The 18,747-nt window shown below is 36.3% G+C and overlaps 1 protein-coding gene across 15 annotated transcripts in view; it reads left to right on the top strand.

Annotated features, from left to right (window-relative positions):
• The window catches only part of LOC110452090 (serine-rich adhesin for platelets-like), a 291,726-nt gene that overhangs the window by 40,882 nt on the left and 232,097 nt on the right, over nucleotides 1–18,747 (top strand). Inside the window, exon 1 of one of the 15 annotated variants that reach the window (XM_021500401.1) lies at nucleotides 6,963–7,079. The exons of the other annotated variants lie outside the window; for them this stretch is intronic. Within the exon in view, the coding sequence (XP_021356076.1) occupies nucleotides 6,978–7,079 (102 nt within the window). The 5' untranslated portion in view covers nucleotides 6,963–6,977. Of the gene's footprint in view, nucleotides 1–6,962; nucleotides 7,080–18,747 lie in introns of those variants that run through there. 15 annotated transcript variants of the gene reach the window in all.

Genomic DNA, 18,747 nt, shown 5'->3' with positions numbered 1-18,747 from the left:
GCTGACGTTTACAAGCCAAACATGTGAGTTGGACGGGAACACCCCCTGACTTTTGATCACATATCAATCCGACATCACATATTAAAATCTACTAAAACTATACGTTTCTCTTAAGTTAAATATCTGTAGATTTCATTCAATGTAAAATATGTCAATATTTACCCATTTAAATTACTCAAAGGCACTGTATTTAACCGGAATGTATTTTTAGGTAGGGATAACAATCGTATGAAACATTTGCTGATTGGCTGATTTGTTTGTGTGAGTCCTTAATGAGGTATTTAAGTTGGCATCTGGCGCTCCCTAGCACCAAATACGGTATGTGTTTTTCCTCTATAGACGGGCTCCATGTGCCTCTTGGCTTCAGAGTGATTCATCCATTCACACCTTGCCTCTCTTGTAAAAGCATTGTTCTAAAAACATTGCAATGGAATTTGTCCATTGGTTTGATTGAGTTAACAAGCTTTCTGTAACCTGATCTAGACTATGATAACCACCGCACAGCTATCCATTACTCTGTGCACACAATGTCACAATACTGGCAGTATGGCCCTTAAGTTCAGGGACGCAGTCTTTGTATAATGAATGCCTTTTATACTGTTTGATGGAGGATTCATTTTCTGTATCAGTAGTTTGTACTTGTGAAAAAGTCTGGTGGGTACTTGTGCTATAGTCTGGTTGGTACTTGTGCTAAAGTCTGGTGGGTACTTGTGCTATAGTCTGGTTGGTACTTGTGCTAAAGTCTGGTTGGTACTTGTGCTATAGTCTGGTTGGTACTTGTGCTAAAGTCTGGTTGGTACTTGTGCTATAGTCTGGTTGGTACTTGTGCTAAAGTCTGGTTGGTACTTGTGCTATAGTCTGGTTGGTACTTGTGCTAAAGTCTGGTTGGTACTTGTGCTATAGTCTGGTTGGTACTTGTGCTAAAGTCTGGTTGGTACTTGTGCTAAAGTCTGGTTGGTACTTGTGCTAAAGTCTGGTTGGTACTTGTGCTAATGTCTGGTTGGTGCCTGTCCTATATTCTGGTTGGTACTTGTGCTAAGTCTGGTTGGTACTTGTGTTATGGTCTGGTTGGTACTTGTGCTAAGTCTGGTTGGTACTTGTCCTATAGTCTGGTTGGTACTTGTGCTAAAGACTGCTTGATACTTGTGCTAAGTCTGGTTGGTACTTGTGCTATAGTCTGGTTGGTACTTGTGCTAATGTCTGGTTGGTGCCTGTCCTATATTCTGGTTGGTGCCTGTCCTATATTCTGGTTGGTACTTGTGCTAAAGTCTGGTTGGTACTTGTGCTAAGTCTGGTTGGTACTTGTGTTATGGTCTGGTTGGTACTTGTGCTAAGTCTGGTTGGTACTTGTGCTATAGTCTGGTTGGTACTTGTGCTAAAGTCTGGTTGGTACTTGTGCTAAAGTCTTGACTGCTGACAATCAAAGTGTTTATCAAACTCAGGAATGAATTGTACACAATGACTACAAGATTCACAACTCCCAATTACTATTTATCAGATTCAGGCATTGGCTACTCACAATGAGTTTTCATAAGACTCAGGATTGACTACTCACAGTAAGTCTTAATCAAACTCAGGATTGACTACACACAATAAGTCTTAATCAGACTCAGGATTGACTTCTAACAATGAGACTTTATCAGACTGGGGATTGACTACTTACAGTTATCTGAATCAGATTAAGGTTTGACTACTCACAATAAGTCTTAATCAGACTCAGGATTGACTACACACAATAAGTCTTAATCAGATTCAGGTTTGACTACTCACAATAAGTTTTAATCAGACTCAGGATTGACTTCTAACAATGAGTATTATCAGACTGAGGATTGACTACACACAATAAGTCTTATTCTGACACAGGATTGACCACTAACAATAATTATTTATCAGACTGAGGATTGACTACTTAAAATTATCTTAGTCAGATTCAGGTTTAACTACTCACAATAAGTTTTAATCAGATTCAGGATTGACTACTAACAATAAGTCTTTATCAGACTCAGGATTGACTACACACAATTAGTCTTAATCAAACTCAGGATTGACTTCTAACAATGAGTCTTTATCAGACTAAGGATTGACTACTTACAATGATTTTAATCAGATTCAGGTTTGACTTCTCACAATAAGTTTTAATCAGACACAGGATTGACTACTTACAATTATCTTAATCAGACTCAGGGTTGACTACACGCAATAAGTTTTAATCAGACACAGGATTGACTTCTTACAATGAGTCTTAATCAGACTCAGGATTGACTACACACAATAAGTCTTAATCAGATTCAGGTTTGATTACTCACAATAAGTTTTACTCAGACTCAGGATTGACTACCCACAATAAGTCTTAATCAGACTCAGGTTTGACTACTCACAATAAGTTTTAATCAGACTCAGGATTGACTTCTAACAATGAGTCTTTATCAGACTGAGGATTGACTACTTACAATTATCTTCATCAAATTAAGGATTGACTACTCACAATAAGTATTTATCACACTCAGGATTGACTACACACATTAAGTCTTTATAAGACTCAGGATTGACTACACACAATAAGTCTTTATAAGACTCAGGATTGACTACACACAATAAGTCTTAATCAGGTTCAGGTTTGATCACTCACAATAAGTTTTAATCAGACTCAGGATTGACTACTAACAATAAGTCTTAGTCAGATTCAGGTTTGACTACTAACAATAAGTCTTAAACAGATTCATGATTGACTTCTTACAATGAGTCCTAACTCTTTCACCCCTGAAGACGCATTTGAACTCATACAATTCAAAGGTTGGAATAGTTCATTAAGAAATTTCAGGGGTGAATGAGTTTATTAGAATGGCAACTGACACAATAAGTTGTTTTCAGACTCCATAAAATGCCGGTAACCTTAATCATAACTTGGTCAGTTTAATTTCCTTTTCATCTCAGATTGATTTCCAAACGTGATCTTATGATGAATGTCCATCAGGTGTTTATCAGATGACATGATTACCCTCACTAAGCAACACCAGTCATCGCCCCCGGAAACCAGGACACACTCGCACATCTCTAATGAGGGTATCACTTAACGGCTTGTTACAGCCAGGTAAATCAGGTGTAAATAAGTGTAAAATTACCTCCCCAAATCAATGGTAGCTTTTGATAGCTAATACAGGTTGAAATAGGTGTAAAGTTACACATCAATGGTGCCCCGTGATAACTATGAAACAGGTGAAAACCACTAACGATGCTAATGAAACTTGAAGGTAAATAAAACCCAGCTTTATGTGATATTTGTTGCTAATAAGAAATACAGGTGAGGAAGGGTAACAATGCTAATGGCAATGACAGGTAAAGTAACCTTCCCCGGTGTTATTTGATTATAATAAGAGTTTTCCGGAACTTATTGAATCGACTGGGCATACTAATTAATTAATCGCAGGTGGCCGGTCTAAAAATCTATGATTAGCCCTTTCTGACTGCCGACAATCTATGTAATCTGGGTGGTCAATCCTAATGCAACACTATTTACGTTGAACGGTAATTAATACAGGTGACAATAGAGGAGAATTTGATAATCAGATGCTCCTGTTTGTGAGCTATGACAGATGTTTTTGTTTATACAAACTCTTCCTCCATCTTAAGCAAAGCTTGTAATGCGGTTGTCCAGACTCGGTGTCCAGGCCCGTTTAATTTACACCTGGTCCGCCTCTTGTTTGATATCCCCACAAAGTGCACGGAACATATGACAGCATTGTTAGCTTAACAAATCAATGACTTAAATTTTCGAAAAAAATAATGTTGAATCTTCAACTTACTTAAATATCAGCAGTTGATTATTTTAATAACTTAATGCAAATTTCTACCTATTAATTTTTCAAGAAAGGAATTCTATGTGTATGAAAGTTCTCTTCTTTTTTTTTGAATTATTTTCATAAAAGCTGGTTAGGCTTTAAATACTCCACAGAATAATGTTAAACAAAGACTAAAAGCTGCAGTAACTTGTTCATGAAATTCGGTCAATTAAAGTGGCCAAGAATAAAAAATGTTGGATTAGGAAAATGTAAAATTTCGCTGATTGTAAGGTATGTGATATAATAAACAAATAGAGGTTACACAAGGTCAGGGTTTAACTTGTAACAGGTCGATTGGTATATACAGGTAAACACAGGATTTGTATATATTTACCTGTTTTCTGTTTACCTGTTGTACTTTAAAGTCGTTAAACACCTGTACAGGTATACAACAGTGTCACTTAATTATACCGTACACAGGGGCTTGGAATGTTTTCTTATTGATCATCAAAGGAATAATTTTAATTGGCAGCATGTTTGAATCGGTACCAGAACCAAATAATTCCTTTGATGTTTTCATGCTTAAGAAACTTGTATTGATTTCACTGTATATCCCAAATTTTTCAGTTGAGTTAGCTATATACACACCTCCAGATAACACAGAATTAAAACAGAAAAAAATGAGATATTGTATTTTATGTTTATTGAACATGGAAAAGTTTATTCTTCAGGATAATATTCCTTAAATTAATTAAGTCAGAAATAAGGCTTCAAATTAGTTTAGATCTGCTATGAGAACAGACAAGTCCAACATAGTTCTGTAAGTCAATTTCAAAATTGGAAGCACGCTTGATATTGGAGCTTATATTACCTGATAACAAAAAAAATAGTTTTATTTTTTGGGTATTAAAGAAACAGCGGTAGACCGTTACACTGACAAAGGCGATGGCTGTTTGTTACTGTGTTTACCTTTTCTGCCTCAGCAGGTTAACGAGATGCACCTTTGTTGTTACCTGGTGGTTTTAACCTGTAGTCCTTTGTACCTGTATAAGGTGGTGGTCAAGGTATGATAGTCTGTGGTTGATCTCCGACCCTACCTGTGCTCAGGTGTGTCGTTGCACATTGATTTACCTGTTGGGGGTACACAGCATGGATGGATGCACATGGCACCTAGGTGATGAAGCCAAGGCCTCGACTTGATCAATGAACAGAAGTTGGGGCGAGTAAGGGGTAATTTTCACCCGAGCTCATTATTTATACATCGATAACACCCCGAGGCTAATTTTGCGCCCAAACTGTCCCGCATAAGGTTAATTCATAATCAGTTAAGGACCTGTGCATGATACCAATGGGTCAAGATTAGCTCCTGGTGGCAGCAGGTATTGAGACCCCGCGGTTGCTTTCACTTTTACCTTAACGAGGCAGACAATGTGTTGCCAGGTATGGTGTCATCATACGACAGGTGTGCGATCAGCATCATTCAATGAAAACACATTAACAAGACAATTTTTGGCGTCCAACTTTTTTCCCCGTTGGGATATCAACATGACCTTCTAATGTTGTGAACAAAGCCGGCGTGGCTGTGTGCAGGACCCACGTGGCGACGGACTACGGCGACGGAGGACATGGTACTTGCACAGCACTGACTGCCATTCATAGCTATTGATTGGTGAAAGTTTCCTGACTCTGCTGCCTATGTGAGACGACTGCTCCAATCATATCAGATTAAACTTGTGACAATGATTACGCCGGTAACAAGTGTGCTCGTCAGCTGAGCTAATACCAGGGTACATTATCACTGCTTAGGCATTGTTTACAAGTGATGTCCGTAGGGGCTGTGGACATTTGTTTACATCAGCTGACCGCTCTAAAGGGATATTAAGGGTGTGTGTGACCATTTAAAGTGACCAGGGTATTATATACCCTATAGTGATTGTGTCACCCTGGAATTTGTGAATTAGTTATACATGTAAACCTATTTAATTAGATATTTCAGTTTTTACCAAAGATTGGACAGGTAAATCTATACAGTTCTATTATATATGTTCGAAAGGCCTTGTTAGTCATGTCAAGGTGGAGATAGTACACAATTCTACTATAAATCTTCTCAAGGACTAGACCTTCATGGAAAACAAGTACATTTTCTACTATAAAGCTTTTCAAGGACTAAACCTTCATGGAAAACAAGTACAATTTCTTCTAGAAAGCTTCTCAAGGACTAAACCTGTGTTATTCGGTGTGGAAATGTAGTACAAAATTTTAGCGTAAAGGCCTCCAAGGTCTTAAATACAGTGTCATCAAGTGTGTAGTTGGTTACAATGCGGAAAGGAAGCCCGTGCTTGGATGATTACAGTGCTAAAATGTTGACTTATCTAGGGAGAAAATTGGCCGATATTTTACCTTCGACTTAATGGAGTTCTATTGTGAGTGATTACATAAAGGTATATTCTCTACAGCTATCGGCTTATCAGATGTAGGTAAACAGCGGTATGTTACAGGTATATCTATATGATCAAATATTGACATTAATGTGTGAATTACGTGGATGACTATAGGGCTTTAGGTATAGTATAGATACGCTATAGTGAGATCAACTTCCATTCATCATTTGTCGTCAAACCGTGGGGTGCTGTCACGAATACGAATCAGGTCAATGTGGTTTTAGATTGATGTCTTAACCCTGAAAAATATTTTGTGCTAGATAAATATAGTACATATTTTTTATTATCACTATTATTTTCCTAATTTTAATAACATATTACATTTTTTCTTAATTTATTTTGGAATTTCAAGAATATATTGCTAAAGTTTTTTTGTTTTATTGCAAGAGATAGAAAATTCTTTTGTTTGAACTGCCAGGAAATTTAATTCAAATAGAAATTCAAGATAGAGGAAAATATTGTGGAGGAATTGGATCATCATTGTGTTGTATTATTTACCTGTTTTGGATACGTAACCCCAGTGTGTCGAAACCAGAGGAATATTTGTGTAAAGCTGGAATGTAAATATCAGGGAAATAATGGTGTTGATTTCACAACATGCAGCATTGAGGAAGTGAGACATTTCAAAGGAAAAAATTAACATAATTATGCGGCCAACGTGTTTTACCTGAAGTGGAGAGAGTGGATTTTAACACGGCCGTAGCCTGTGTGTAATTTTTCGTAGTATTTCGTAAAAATTTCAACCTAAGGCTTAGCCATGCCACCCAAATCTCTCCGGAGGCCATGGAGTTTTTTGTTGAAAATGCCACCAAGGAAGAAAATGAGGAAGTCTTTGTCATGTCTATCAGGAGAGATAAAGGTAAGAAAACAGGTGGACATTTTACAGGTGTGCAGACATTAAATCAACCATCACATACCAACATTTCAAATCAATTAGAATTAAATGTGTTTTTAAAAAGCCATTTAAAATAGAAATATTTTAGGAATGTTAAGAATAAGGCAGTTGCATGGATACATAAAGGTTACCAGGTGTTCAAAAAAAGTATTGATATTAAATTTGATATTTAAATCAAATTAATAATTTCTCATACATGAAAATAAGACTTGTAATGCTCCTTTGGATGGTTTTAATGAAGATTTAAGAATGATGAGCTGTGAAATATACAACCAGATTGATACAGGAAGTCGAAACCTAACGATGAGTACACACATTGTTTTGTGTGATAATTAAATATCACATACAATTATATTACAATAGGTTTAGCATTTCGTTATTGTGAGGCTTGGATAAAAACGGTGATGTACTATGTTATAATAAATGGGATTTTCAAACAATGAGAATGCTCGAAAGCTGTTTATGAAGAACAGTATGAATAAATTTAGTTTTCTTTCATTTACCTGAGGATGATCGACCTCATCTGAGTGAAGTCAAATCAAGTCTAGGAACTTCATAGCATGGAGAGGAATAAAACTGTTGTAAATGTCACTCAAAAACGATAACCATTGTACCCTAACCTAGTATATGATGGATCATAAATATTCAATTGGATGGAAAAGCTTGTGTAATTAATACAAAGCTTTCCCTAACCAGCGAGTCAAACCTAGCATTACAATTGTGCGACAGGCTCAACACTGTGACCTGCACTGATTACCAGGGGCCAGTATCAACTCTATTTATTTTTTCTTTAAACATTTCTTTGAAATATTATTTGTTTCTTGCACAAAGTTTATTTTGATATATTCTTGTAGAATTGTGGCCAAGAGCAGTTAGAATTCTGCACTGATTTTGAAGATTGATATTCTTTAAGCATTTTTTTGTGTTTTTACCTTTAATAAGCCCATGTTCACCATTAAGCCCATGGACTCGTAATATTAAACCTAGACCTATAAACCTGTGTTATAAGGCAAAAAAGTTTGTTAAAAGGATTGAAGAGCAGTGTTTCAGTTTATACCTCCATATGATGGTATATGACCTCCTAAAATGGCTTTGGACCCTCAACATTTTAAAGGCTTGCCATGTGAAGGGGTCAGAATTTGTGATTTATGTCTGATTTTACCCCAAACTTTTACATCTTGCAAAAACACTGAAAGATTTTAGCAGATCTGGACTGGGTCAATCTCGAGGGTCGATCACTTATGAGATTGCTCAGTTGGTAGACTGCCTGTCTTAAAGTTGGTGGTGGTATGTTCGAATCCAAATATTTATTTGATCTGTTTTACCCAAATGCAGCCCTTTGGCCACACTCGATCAAGTTAGATTGACCACCAATCAAAGATTAATATGTATATGTAAATGGTCAAGAATGAAAGGTTTGGGTGAGGGTTGGCTGAGGGTGGTATGTTCGAATCCAAATATTTATTTGATCTGTTTTACCCAAATGCAGCCCTTTGGCCACACTCAAGTTAGATTGACCACCAATCAAAGATTAATATGTATATGTAAATGGTCAAGAATGAAAGGTTTGGGTGAGGGTTGGCTGAGGGTCGAGTGAGGATGGAGGTTGGGGATTGGAATCTTGTTTTTGTTTCATCTCGATTTGCTCAAAGATTGCTCTTGTTGTCCTTGTAAGTAACAGGGTATATAAACCTAGTTGTAGAACTGGATTACATATATGGATTATTGAATTATTTTTCAATATTTTGATAGCTGTGGTAATCATTGACAGATGTTTTTGGGCTAAAGTTTCTTGAAGACATTTCAATCTGTCCTGTCAATATTGACACAGTTGTACATGGGCAATTTACGTCGCCTCAGAATATTGTTTGCTCATTGTTTACAGTGTCCAAGTGATTTTAACCCTATACCTGTATCTAACGAGGTTTTCTTAACCTATAGGGGTGTGTACAGACGTTTTGTCTACGTGTTTCATCCAATTTAGTCAATCCACCTACACTTAAGTTTTAGGTCAAGTACCTCAAAGTTTCACATTCCTGGCAGGTATACTTGTAAACCCGTGCTTAAGGATCCTCGTTCCACTGCCAAATTCTGTAAGTACGAAGTGAAATATTTTTTGGGGTTAAAAAAAAAATCACTTCATGCTTAACTACTATTACAGTAGTCCTAATAAATAATTTCTGAAACGAAAACCACACCTTGAGTTTTTTTAAGAAAACAAAATGCAATACAAAACAATAACAACAGTGTTTTGAGTGTAAAAATGAAAAGGGCTCAGACCAGGGTTTGAACCCAGGACCTTCAATCGTAAGGTTGCTCTAACAAGCTACATGAGCACCAGTATTTCACTGACCCTGTCCCTCTACAGTTACATATATCTATCCAGAGCAGAGGTCACTATGTATTAAACACTTAATAATAAACTTATTAAACAATTTAATAAACAATGAATGGCCCAGGCACTTATGCTTATTCACATTTAATGTTAAGTTGGAAATTTAAAAGGTTCATTATGATCTAATGATATTAGAGGACCGAGGTCATAATTTGTAGAGAGTTCCAAGGTCATGATCTGTAGACAGTTCCAAGGTCATTATCTGTAGACGGATCCAAGGTCATGTTCTGAAGACATCATAGGACCAAGGTAAAGAGCTTAATACACCAGAGGTCAGAGGTTTTGCTGTTGACAGAACTGAGACTGAGTTTGACACAAAGACTGCCGACTTTGTTATGTTGACTCTGGTTTTATTGTCTATTACAGATCTTGTCAGGATTGATGTTTATTGTGTTCGATCACAATACAGTATCGTAACGTACAACCTTTTATTGTGTCGCAGGTCAGGTGTGTACCCTTTTATTTAGAACCACCTTGTTCTTCACTCAATCTCGTCCTCATAATAACATGCTACATACCTATACGATTACCGTAGCCAATCGTAGCCAATCGGGCACATTTTATGAACATTGATATGCCGATTATTGTGAAGTTCAAGCGCACATCAACTTTAGTGTTGACAGGAGGGTATTGTTGGTGTTAGACTAAGATAAACATCACATGTGTCGTGTTTAAGGACTGTTAACCCGGGACCCTACGTAGTGTGCTATATCCCACCAACCTTTAACATATGTATCAAACCCTCAATCAACAGGTGTACTTTTTATTTGTGGTATTCGACATAAAAATAAATAAATCATGTGATATTTTTTTCGTAATTAATTCAAGACAACAATCGTGTTTTAATAAAATAAAAAAATGAAAATTCTGTGATAGTATTTGTAGTTTTTACGTTTGTTATGCATGTTATTCCATTTTATTTCTATTTGTGTAATTAGATTATTCAGAGATTTTATTAATTTATATTTCACATCCAAACTGCTGATTTATTTTGCAAAATATATGCCTGGATATGTCTTTCCTTTTCTGTATATATATATATATATATAAAAATAAATTTCAATTTAGTGTTAAGTTGATTGAAAACCTTACACTGAATGATCAATATTTACCTTGAAAAACTATTCCAAATATTGAATTAAACAAAGTATGGTATTTCTAAACCTGCTTATTTTATTTTTTAAATTCGGGCTAAGTAAGTATAAACATTATAAAACCGTATTTGTAATGCCTCGCTGACAATGACTACTACCATTAGCAGACATGACATTAACGTTGGAACGGTTTATAGTGAGGCTCCGAACTTTTGGGAATGCGTTCAAATGAACTATCCAGTGAACCGTGTGTTAGGTTACAAATTTCAATTCGTGTTCAGAGGTAATTTTAGAAACAGGTGTTTTAACACCTTTAAGTATTATACCGGATGTATCAGGATCTATAGTTTTATATCAGATCTCCCTATAATACTGTGTGGAAGTTACATCGACACTTTTAACTATCTCACGATGGATTTAGATTATTTTCACTTCAGCTAGATGTCAATGATGTTGCAAAATTGTTTTAAATCTGGATTTGTTCCACTGGAGTTAAGAGAGACTTTCATAAAGGTAGGTTTCTGCTGCTGGAGATGAGTTTGATAAAGGTATATCTATGTCACTGCATGGAGACTAGAGATGAGAGAGACGTTAATGAACTCATTCACCCCTGAATACACTTTTGAACTCTTCCAATTCATAGGTTGGAATAGTTCATTATGAAATTTCAGGGGTGAATGAGTTAAGACACTCCACACTGTCTGAAGGTGTCAATATTTAACTTCAATGTTTCAATCTCAACTTGATTTTATTAAACTTTTGAACATTTTGTCCTTTCCTTTAGCAATTTATTGGACACTTGGATTCAGTGTTACAGGGTGCTTCAACTCATTCACCCCTGGAATTTCATAATGAACTATTCCAACCTTTGAATTGGAAGAGTTCAAATGTGTCTTCAGGGGTGAATGAGTTCAGTTAGTCTGATGTCAATATTACCATAGATCACAGTACATTAGTAGATTTTGCTTGGGGTTGAGTACAGGTCAAATTTCCAAATAAGGGCAACGAGGACTCTTTAGTAGCTTCTTATATAATTACCTGAATTCTCGCTTGTTCATGAAGTGAGTCTTCTGCAAGTGGCCGCCTATAGGTAAACCTACTGTCGACTGTTTGGAATCAGCTTAATCAGTTTGGTATGAATATAATAAATGTTTTAAACCCAAACAGTAATGAAAACTTATTTTGTGAGCCTTCGAAAACGTCTGTTTCCTTTGTCAAGCAAAGAATGCAAAGGTAAATGTTTGTGTTAAAAACAAACTTAGTATTTTCTACTGTCTATTTGTATTTTACACTACATGTGTCATTTAACTCCCAGCTTTGAGACACTGGAACTAAATTTGTATAAGGCTGTGAGTCGTTTACATTGCTCAATATTGGACAGGAGAATAGTGTATGCTGGAAGTAAGGACATTACTCCAAACAAAAATAACTATATAAAAAAAATTGAAAAAAAAATTAGAAACAAATTTAAAATCAGAAAACGGCCACAGATTGAGGGATTGTATAAACTAAGTCATGATTTCCATGACTGAGAAAAACTGTATACCGGGAAAATGGTCGCTGTAGTTTAATTTTTGTCTTTTTGCCCTCCATATAGCTAAGGTGAATTTATCATTTTACTGGGCGGAAATTTCCTGGTATAAAGTATTTCAGTGTATACATTTAAAACACTCACAAAATTGATACAATTAAACATGAGCTGGTCTTGTGTCGATGTTTATTTATATAATACACGTCACACCTGTGTATCATTCACCGTAGGTCTCTTTAACGTTTCAGCGAACTTTTATTGATCATTAATGAGTGGCACCACGTCTGGAATTCCATCGTATGCCTGGCTGCTACTTCCCAAGATCGTACTTGTGTAAGGTCCCATACATTATTGAACATGGTGTGATGTCATTGATCGCGTGCTCCGTGTGATGTTGTGCAATGCCATTACCGCCTGGAGTTGTTTTCCCAACGCAGCATCCTGCCACTGTTCTATTGTTCTGATCTTACGTGATCAATAATCTACTAACGCTGTCTCGTTAGGAAACAGGAGATCCAGAATCTACTGACGCTGTCTCGTTAGGAAACAGGAGATCCAGAATCTACCGACGCTGTCTCGTTAGGAGACAGGAGATCCAGAATCTACTGAGGCTGTCTCATTAGGAAACAGGAGATCCAGAATCTACTAACGCTGTCTCGTTAGGAGACAGGAGATCCAGAATCTACTGACGCTGTCTCGTTAGGAAACAGGAGATCAAGAATCTACTGACGCTGTCTCGTTATGAAACAGGAGATCCAGAATCTACTAACACTGTCTCGTTAGGAAACAGGAGATTCAGAATCTACTGAGGCTGTCTCGTTAGGAAACAGGAGATCCAGAATCTACTGACACTGTCTCGTTAGGAGACAGGAGATCCAGAATCTACTGAGGCTGTCTCGTTAGGAAACAGGAGAGCCAGAATCTACTGACGCTGTCTCGTTAGGAATCAGGAGATCCAGAATCTACTGACTCTGTCTCGTTAAGAGACAGGAGATCCAGAATCTGCTGAGGCTGTCTCGTTAGGAAACAGGAGAGCCAGAATCTACTGACGCTGTCTCGGTAGGAAACAGGAGATCCAGACTCTACTGACGCTGTCTCGTTAGGAACCAGGAGATCCAGAATCTACTAACACTGTCTCGTTAGGAAACAGGACATCCAGAATCTACTGACGCTGTGTCGTTAGGAAACAGGAGATCCAGCATCTACTGACGCTGTCTCGTTAGGAAACAGGAGATCCAGACTGTCATAGAATTGGTCCAAGCAGCAATTCAGATGTCAACTTAAAGATTATTTGCACAAATTTAACATATTTTGAAATGCTCTACTGGTTTTTTTTTTTATACGAAAACAGAGTATGCTATGCATCATTGCTTCCTCAAGGTGTAGCTATTTAGTCATCAGATCAGATAATGAATGGCATCAAATGGACATACCTGTAGCTTTAAAAAATATGGGATTACATTTAAAATATAGGATAAAACGTGGTTTAGGGTTAAAGTCAGGGTTAGGTTCAGATTTTGAATTAGATTGAGGATTTTGGAAAAAACAAGTACTGAACCGAAAATGTAAGGATGAACATCTGTAAAAATGCCAAATAATGGAAAAACGCTTAAATTTTGAGTAACACTTAAAATGACTGTATTGCCTGACACAAAATATAGTAAAATGCTTCAATGCAATTGTATTATGATGTTGGCTGCTGAAGACAGGTGGCTGCTTAATCAAGGTTGTAGTAAAGACATAATACAAAATATTGTTTAACATCTATCAACAAATAAAAACAACCCCTAACGACAGGTGACTGTTTATTGCAGGTGTCTGCTAAGACAGGTTTGACAGTACTTGTATACTGATTCAAAACAAAATGTCTGAAAACAAGAAACACAAAAAAAGTGTAAAAAAAGATTATTTTACTAAAAAATTCTTTTTGAAAATTGTTAGGTCGTTAAAATAATCTGATTGAACCGAGGTAAACAAAATGTCTGAAAACAAGAAACACAAAAAAATTGTAAAAAGTAATATTTCAATAAAAAAATCTTTTTGAAAATTGTTAGATCGTTAAAACAATCTGATTGAACCGAGGTTGTTTTGTCCTCCTGTGTGCGTCCGACATTGTACAGAGTTCTCTATATTTTATATCTCTATTTTATATCTCTATTGACCAGTACCCCGAAAAAAGTACGGAGTGCAGGTGTGAAACATAAAACAAATTTTTCTGTATACTTCACCCATATGTGTATCTTCCTATTATTTCCAATGTCAAATAAAACAGGAAGCTGACGGCTCTTACCAAATTATCGTGAATATTTTATGTTGCTTCACGGTGTTGATGGAGGAGGTATCCCTTTAACAGACTGTCCTGTAACAAAAGAGTTCTGGTCTCGCGTCCACCGTCATTGTGCGGAGGTGAAACGATAACAAAACATTATTAAACAGGATACGGTTCACCGAATAATTACAGCCTGTATAAATACCGAGCGGACCATTCAGCTAGGGCTATCTGGTGCTGTTACAGGGAGATTGCCAGATTTAATAGATACTACGTCGCACCAATGTCTTTGGTCATCTTTATTTGATAAAACTAATTAAAAAAAATTGAATGATTCAAAATACCTTGTGTAAAATATGGGAAATGTGTTGTTCATTTTTGGTTCATGCTAGGATATATACAATAAGGGAAGCCCGGATAGTCTGAGACTAGTGAAATCTCCAGCTGGACTAGTACGTGATTCTAAAAACTGCTAGCCCGATTGTCTCGTCAAAATTTAATATTGTTTCATATATATAACCTTGTTGAATAACATTGAATTAGTGAAATTCACACATGGACTAGTGAAAATTGGAAACTTTAACTACCCCAATTGAAAATTAATTTCTAATCCTGCATACACAGTGGCGGATCCAGAGACCTTTCTGCGGGTGGGGTGGGAAGTAGGGGTGGGGGTGTCCAAATTTCCTGGGCGGCCGGGTTCCAAGTGGGGAAAAAGTGAGGAAAATGGTGAAAATACATGATTTTTAAAGAAAATTCTCAGGGTGGGGTGGGGGTTCCTGAAGCCCAAAAAAAACCTCTGGATCCGCCACTGATACAGGTATATATTGTTGAAATGATACTTATTTTCACTTCATAAAATCAATAAAATGAATAGGTTTAATTTGGCATTGCTGAAATACCTGTACTTTATATATTACATCCTGTGAAATTTTAACAATTTTGATACAGTATATAGCTTTGAATTTAGGTAAATCAAATGGCATTGATGGATAATGAATATTCAGATCTTAAATAAGTTTGAAGTCAATCTTTGCAAAAAGTAAAATATTGTGTAAAAAATACAGAAACCTTTAACTTATATTTACATTTACTTACAGCTCATTTACTTAAAGCTCGTTTACTTCAGGATTTTTCCTGTAAAGAAAAGAAATCCTGTCAAAAAACATTGACGGATCTAGATCCCATTTCATTTATGATCAGTGTTATTGTTTGTTTGTTATATCATCCTTCTTGAGATCGTGGATTATACCTAATATTGATGCACTTTTACAAGGAAAATTAGCATTAATCTGTAGACATTACAATTAGTATGTAAACTTTGACACTCAAAGTCAGATAATCTCATCAACAGGTAGCTCACCTTTCACCTGGACATGTTGTGTCTATATGTATACGTATTACCCTACTTAGCTAAGGTGACACATGTCACACCTTGTACAGGTATGTTGATAAGTATAGATTCCTAGTTATTATGCAAGGTTACAGGTAGGTACAGGTAGATTAAGCTATCTATATAAAACTACAGGTAAACAAAGCAGGTAATACTGTATGATCAAGAAAAAGACTGTTATCATGAATATGTATCGTACAACAGACAGAACAAGGGCAGTGCAGCTATAGCAGGACATTGCATCTTCAGGCAGGACGGTAAAGGGCTGGGCAGTCAGGGCTTGAATTAATAATAAATAATAATAATATACAACATTTGTATGGCGCCTTATATAATATATAATTTGTAAAATTACTCTGATGCACTTTTTAACACATGTGTAACAGATGTCATTATCTTTTCAATTCCTCCGCTAGGAGTCAAACCTGGGACCTCTAGTTTACTATAGTCTTACCCCCTATCAAATGAGCTAAAGAGAAATTCTAGTACTTTACCAGGGTGACACATGAGTAATAGTTTTCCTCCACTGACAGTTATAAATATAGCAGATAAAAAAGGGCATAAAATTCAGCATTTAACATAGGTAAAAGGACATTTATTAACATATGCATATAAATGTATAGATATACGGGGTACGTGGTGTTTGCATGACGTCTGGGCAAAAGAGCCTAAAATGCAGACGTAAAAAGGTGGGTCGATATATCCTTCTCATGTTAGATGTGATCAAGTAGAAATACAGTATGGTACCATACATCCTTAAGTTCGTTAGAAGTAGTATAATGGTTACTGGGATTATATACCTAAAATTGAGTCTATATATAGTAGTATAGAAAAATGTTATTTCCAGATCAAATAGTGTCTAAAGGAGGTGGGCTTATTAGTGAGCATGGGCTTATCACAGGATATCTGAAGTATGTTAAATGTTGGCTCAATCGTCAATATGACTTCAACTTGATATTGTTATACAGATGTATTTTTCTCAAATATGAATGAATTTAGATTTTTTTACTTTATTGGAGAGATTGGGAAAAAATTGAAATTTTATGTTCTTTAGAATCCTTTCTTGAGACAACGTTTTAAATTTTTGGCATATTTTAATGTTTTCTGTACTAATGGTTTCCAGAAAACAAAAGTATAAGTGAATGAAATATAATTTGAGATGAATGATACATTAGAAGGACCAGTAATGATCATCCTAACCTATCAGTGTCTGTAGTGTACTGGGGATTAAACACACTTAGAAGCTTTTACTACACGTATCAGATTCGGATGGTATCGTGGAGATTAAAGTCTAACGTAAACAGTCTCTAGTGCTGGTGTGATAGTTATATGATAGAACATATTATCTCATTTTATACACATCATCAGGTATCGTTTTTTAATAAAGCGTGTTGCACCCTCAGTCATTGCTATATCAGCTATCGATTTTAAGTTTGTGTGGATGTCATAAAGGACAGATTAATAGCTGTATCGGTCATTCATTGATAACAAAATATTTTGACCAACGAATCGGAAGGTTAAAGGTCAGGAGATCATACAAACTAACATTATATATTGATAGGTTTTACGGTATATGTCTGTTATGCAAAAAATTGATCCCATCATCTTTTGTTGGATGCTTTTGTGAGATCTAATAAACTTATTTTTACCTCAAAATGTTAACTCATTCATCCCTGAAGACACATTTGAACTCTTCCAAGTCAATGGTTGGAATAGTTCATTATGAAATTTCAGGGGTGAATGAGTTAATTATTAAAGTACTCAAAATTGCCTGTCCGTCCTGAAGTCATTGTGGTTTTAATTTTATATGTTTAAATCCACTACTCTACTACTATCTGTAGGGTATTACAGAAGAATATCCAGTGTAGGTCACTGTGACCATTATTTTCTGCTTCACTTAATTAGGCTTTATATAGACTTTGCATTAAGCTCCATTTCGTAAGTTTTTAATTGGGTGTTTTTCACCAAAGCAAGAGCAGGGATATATATGTATGTTTACCTTGATGCCGGTATATTTTCTAGACATAGTACTGTAAAAGGGGAAATATTTTGCAGTGTGAAAATGTTGGCAGTTTTCGCCTTGAATTAATTAGCACGAAAATGTCCCCATGTGAATATATACTTCATATATTATAAATGGGTAAGAGGAGAAAGAGAAATGCAGTGGCCAGACCGAGGTTCGAACTCTGGACACTCCGAACTCTAGACAGACGCTCTACCGATTGAGCCACCTGGTTTCCGACGATCGACGCAGTCCAGTTCCGCTACATTCCTTCCTCCTTTTTCTAAGTCTTCGCTTTTGAAGACAACACTATTTACAACCATAGTTCGGGTATCCCCTTGCCAAGCATAAATCAAACGCTTGAAACAAGGGTTGGCAAGCTCGCCAATTTTGGTAACTGGAGAAAGAGAAATGCAACGGCCAGACTGAGGTTCAAACTCAGGACCTTCCAAACTCTAGACAGACACTCTACCAATTGAGCTACCTGGTTGCCGACGATCGACCCAGCCAATTTCTGCTACAGATAAAAAGAATATGAAGATTTCAGAACCAATTGCCAATTCAAAAAAATTCACACCACAATCAGTTATAAGGGTCAGAACGTGAACTTTCGACACTCAAAAATTTCTATTTTCATACAGCGTAATTAATTAATTTAATTAAACGCCATGAACCAGAACTTGGCAAGTATGAACAAGAAAACGTCATTAACCAGACCTTCTGTGAACTGAAGGTTCACTTCTATACAAATCCCTTAACTCAATCTAACCTGTGTGATTTAAAATCTGGGGCCTGTTCGTTTATATGGAACAATCAGTTTGTCTGTTTTTAAATGTAACATTTTCGGGTATAAATCCTTGTGGACCTTCAAATGTTTATGCAGGCCTTACAAGGCTTTGTCAAGGCTTGCCTAAAAGCAGCATCAGTTAACTGGGTCNTTCCCATGTG

Source organism: Mizuhopecten yessoensis, unplaced genomic scaffold (genome assembly GCF_002113885.1).
Source record: "Mizuhopecten yessoensis strain PY_sf001 unplaced genomic scaffold, ASM211388v2 scaffold6383, whole genome shotgun sequence".
In the NCBI taxonomy this organism is placed as follows: domain Eukaryota; kingdom Metazoa; phylum Mollusca; class Bivalvia; order Pectinida; family Pectinidae; genus Mizuhopecten; species Mizuhopecten yessoensis.
This window is presented reverse-complemented; position numbering and strand designations above follow the sequence as displayed.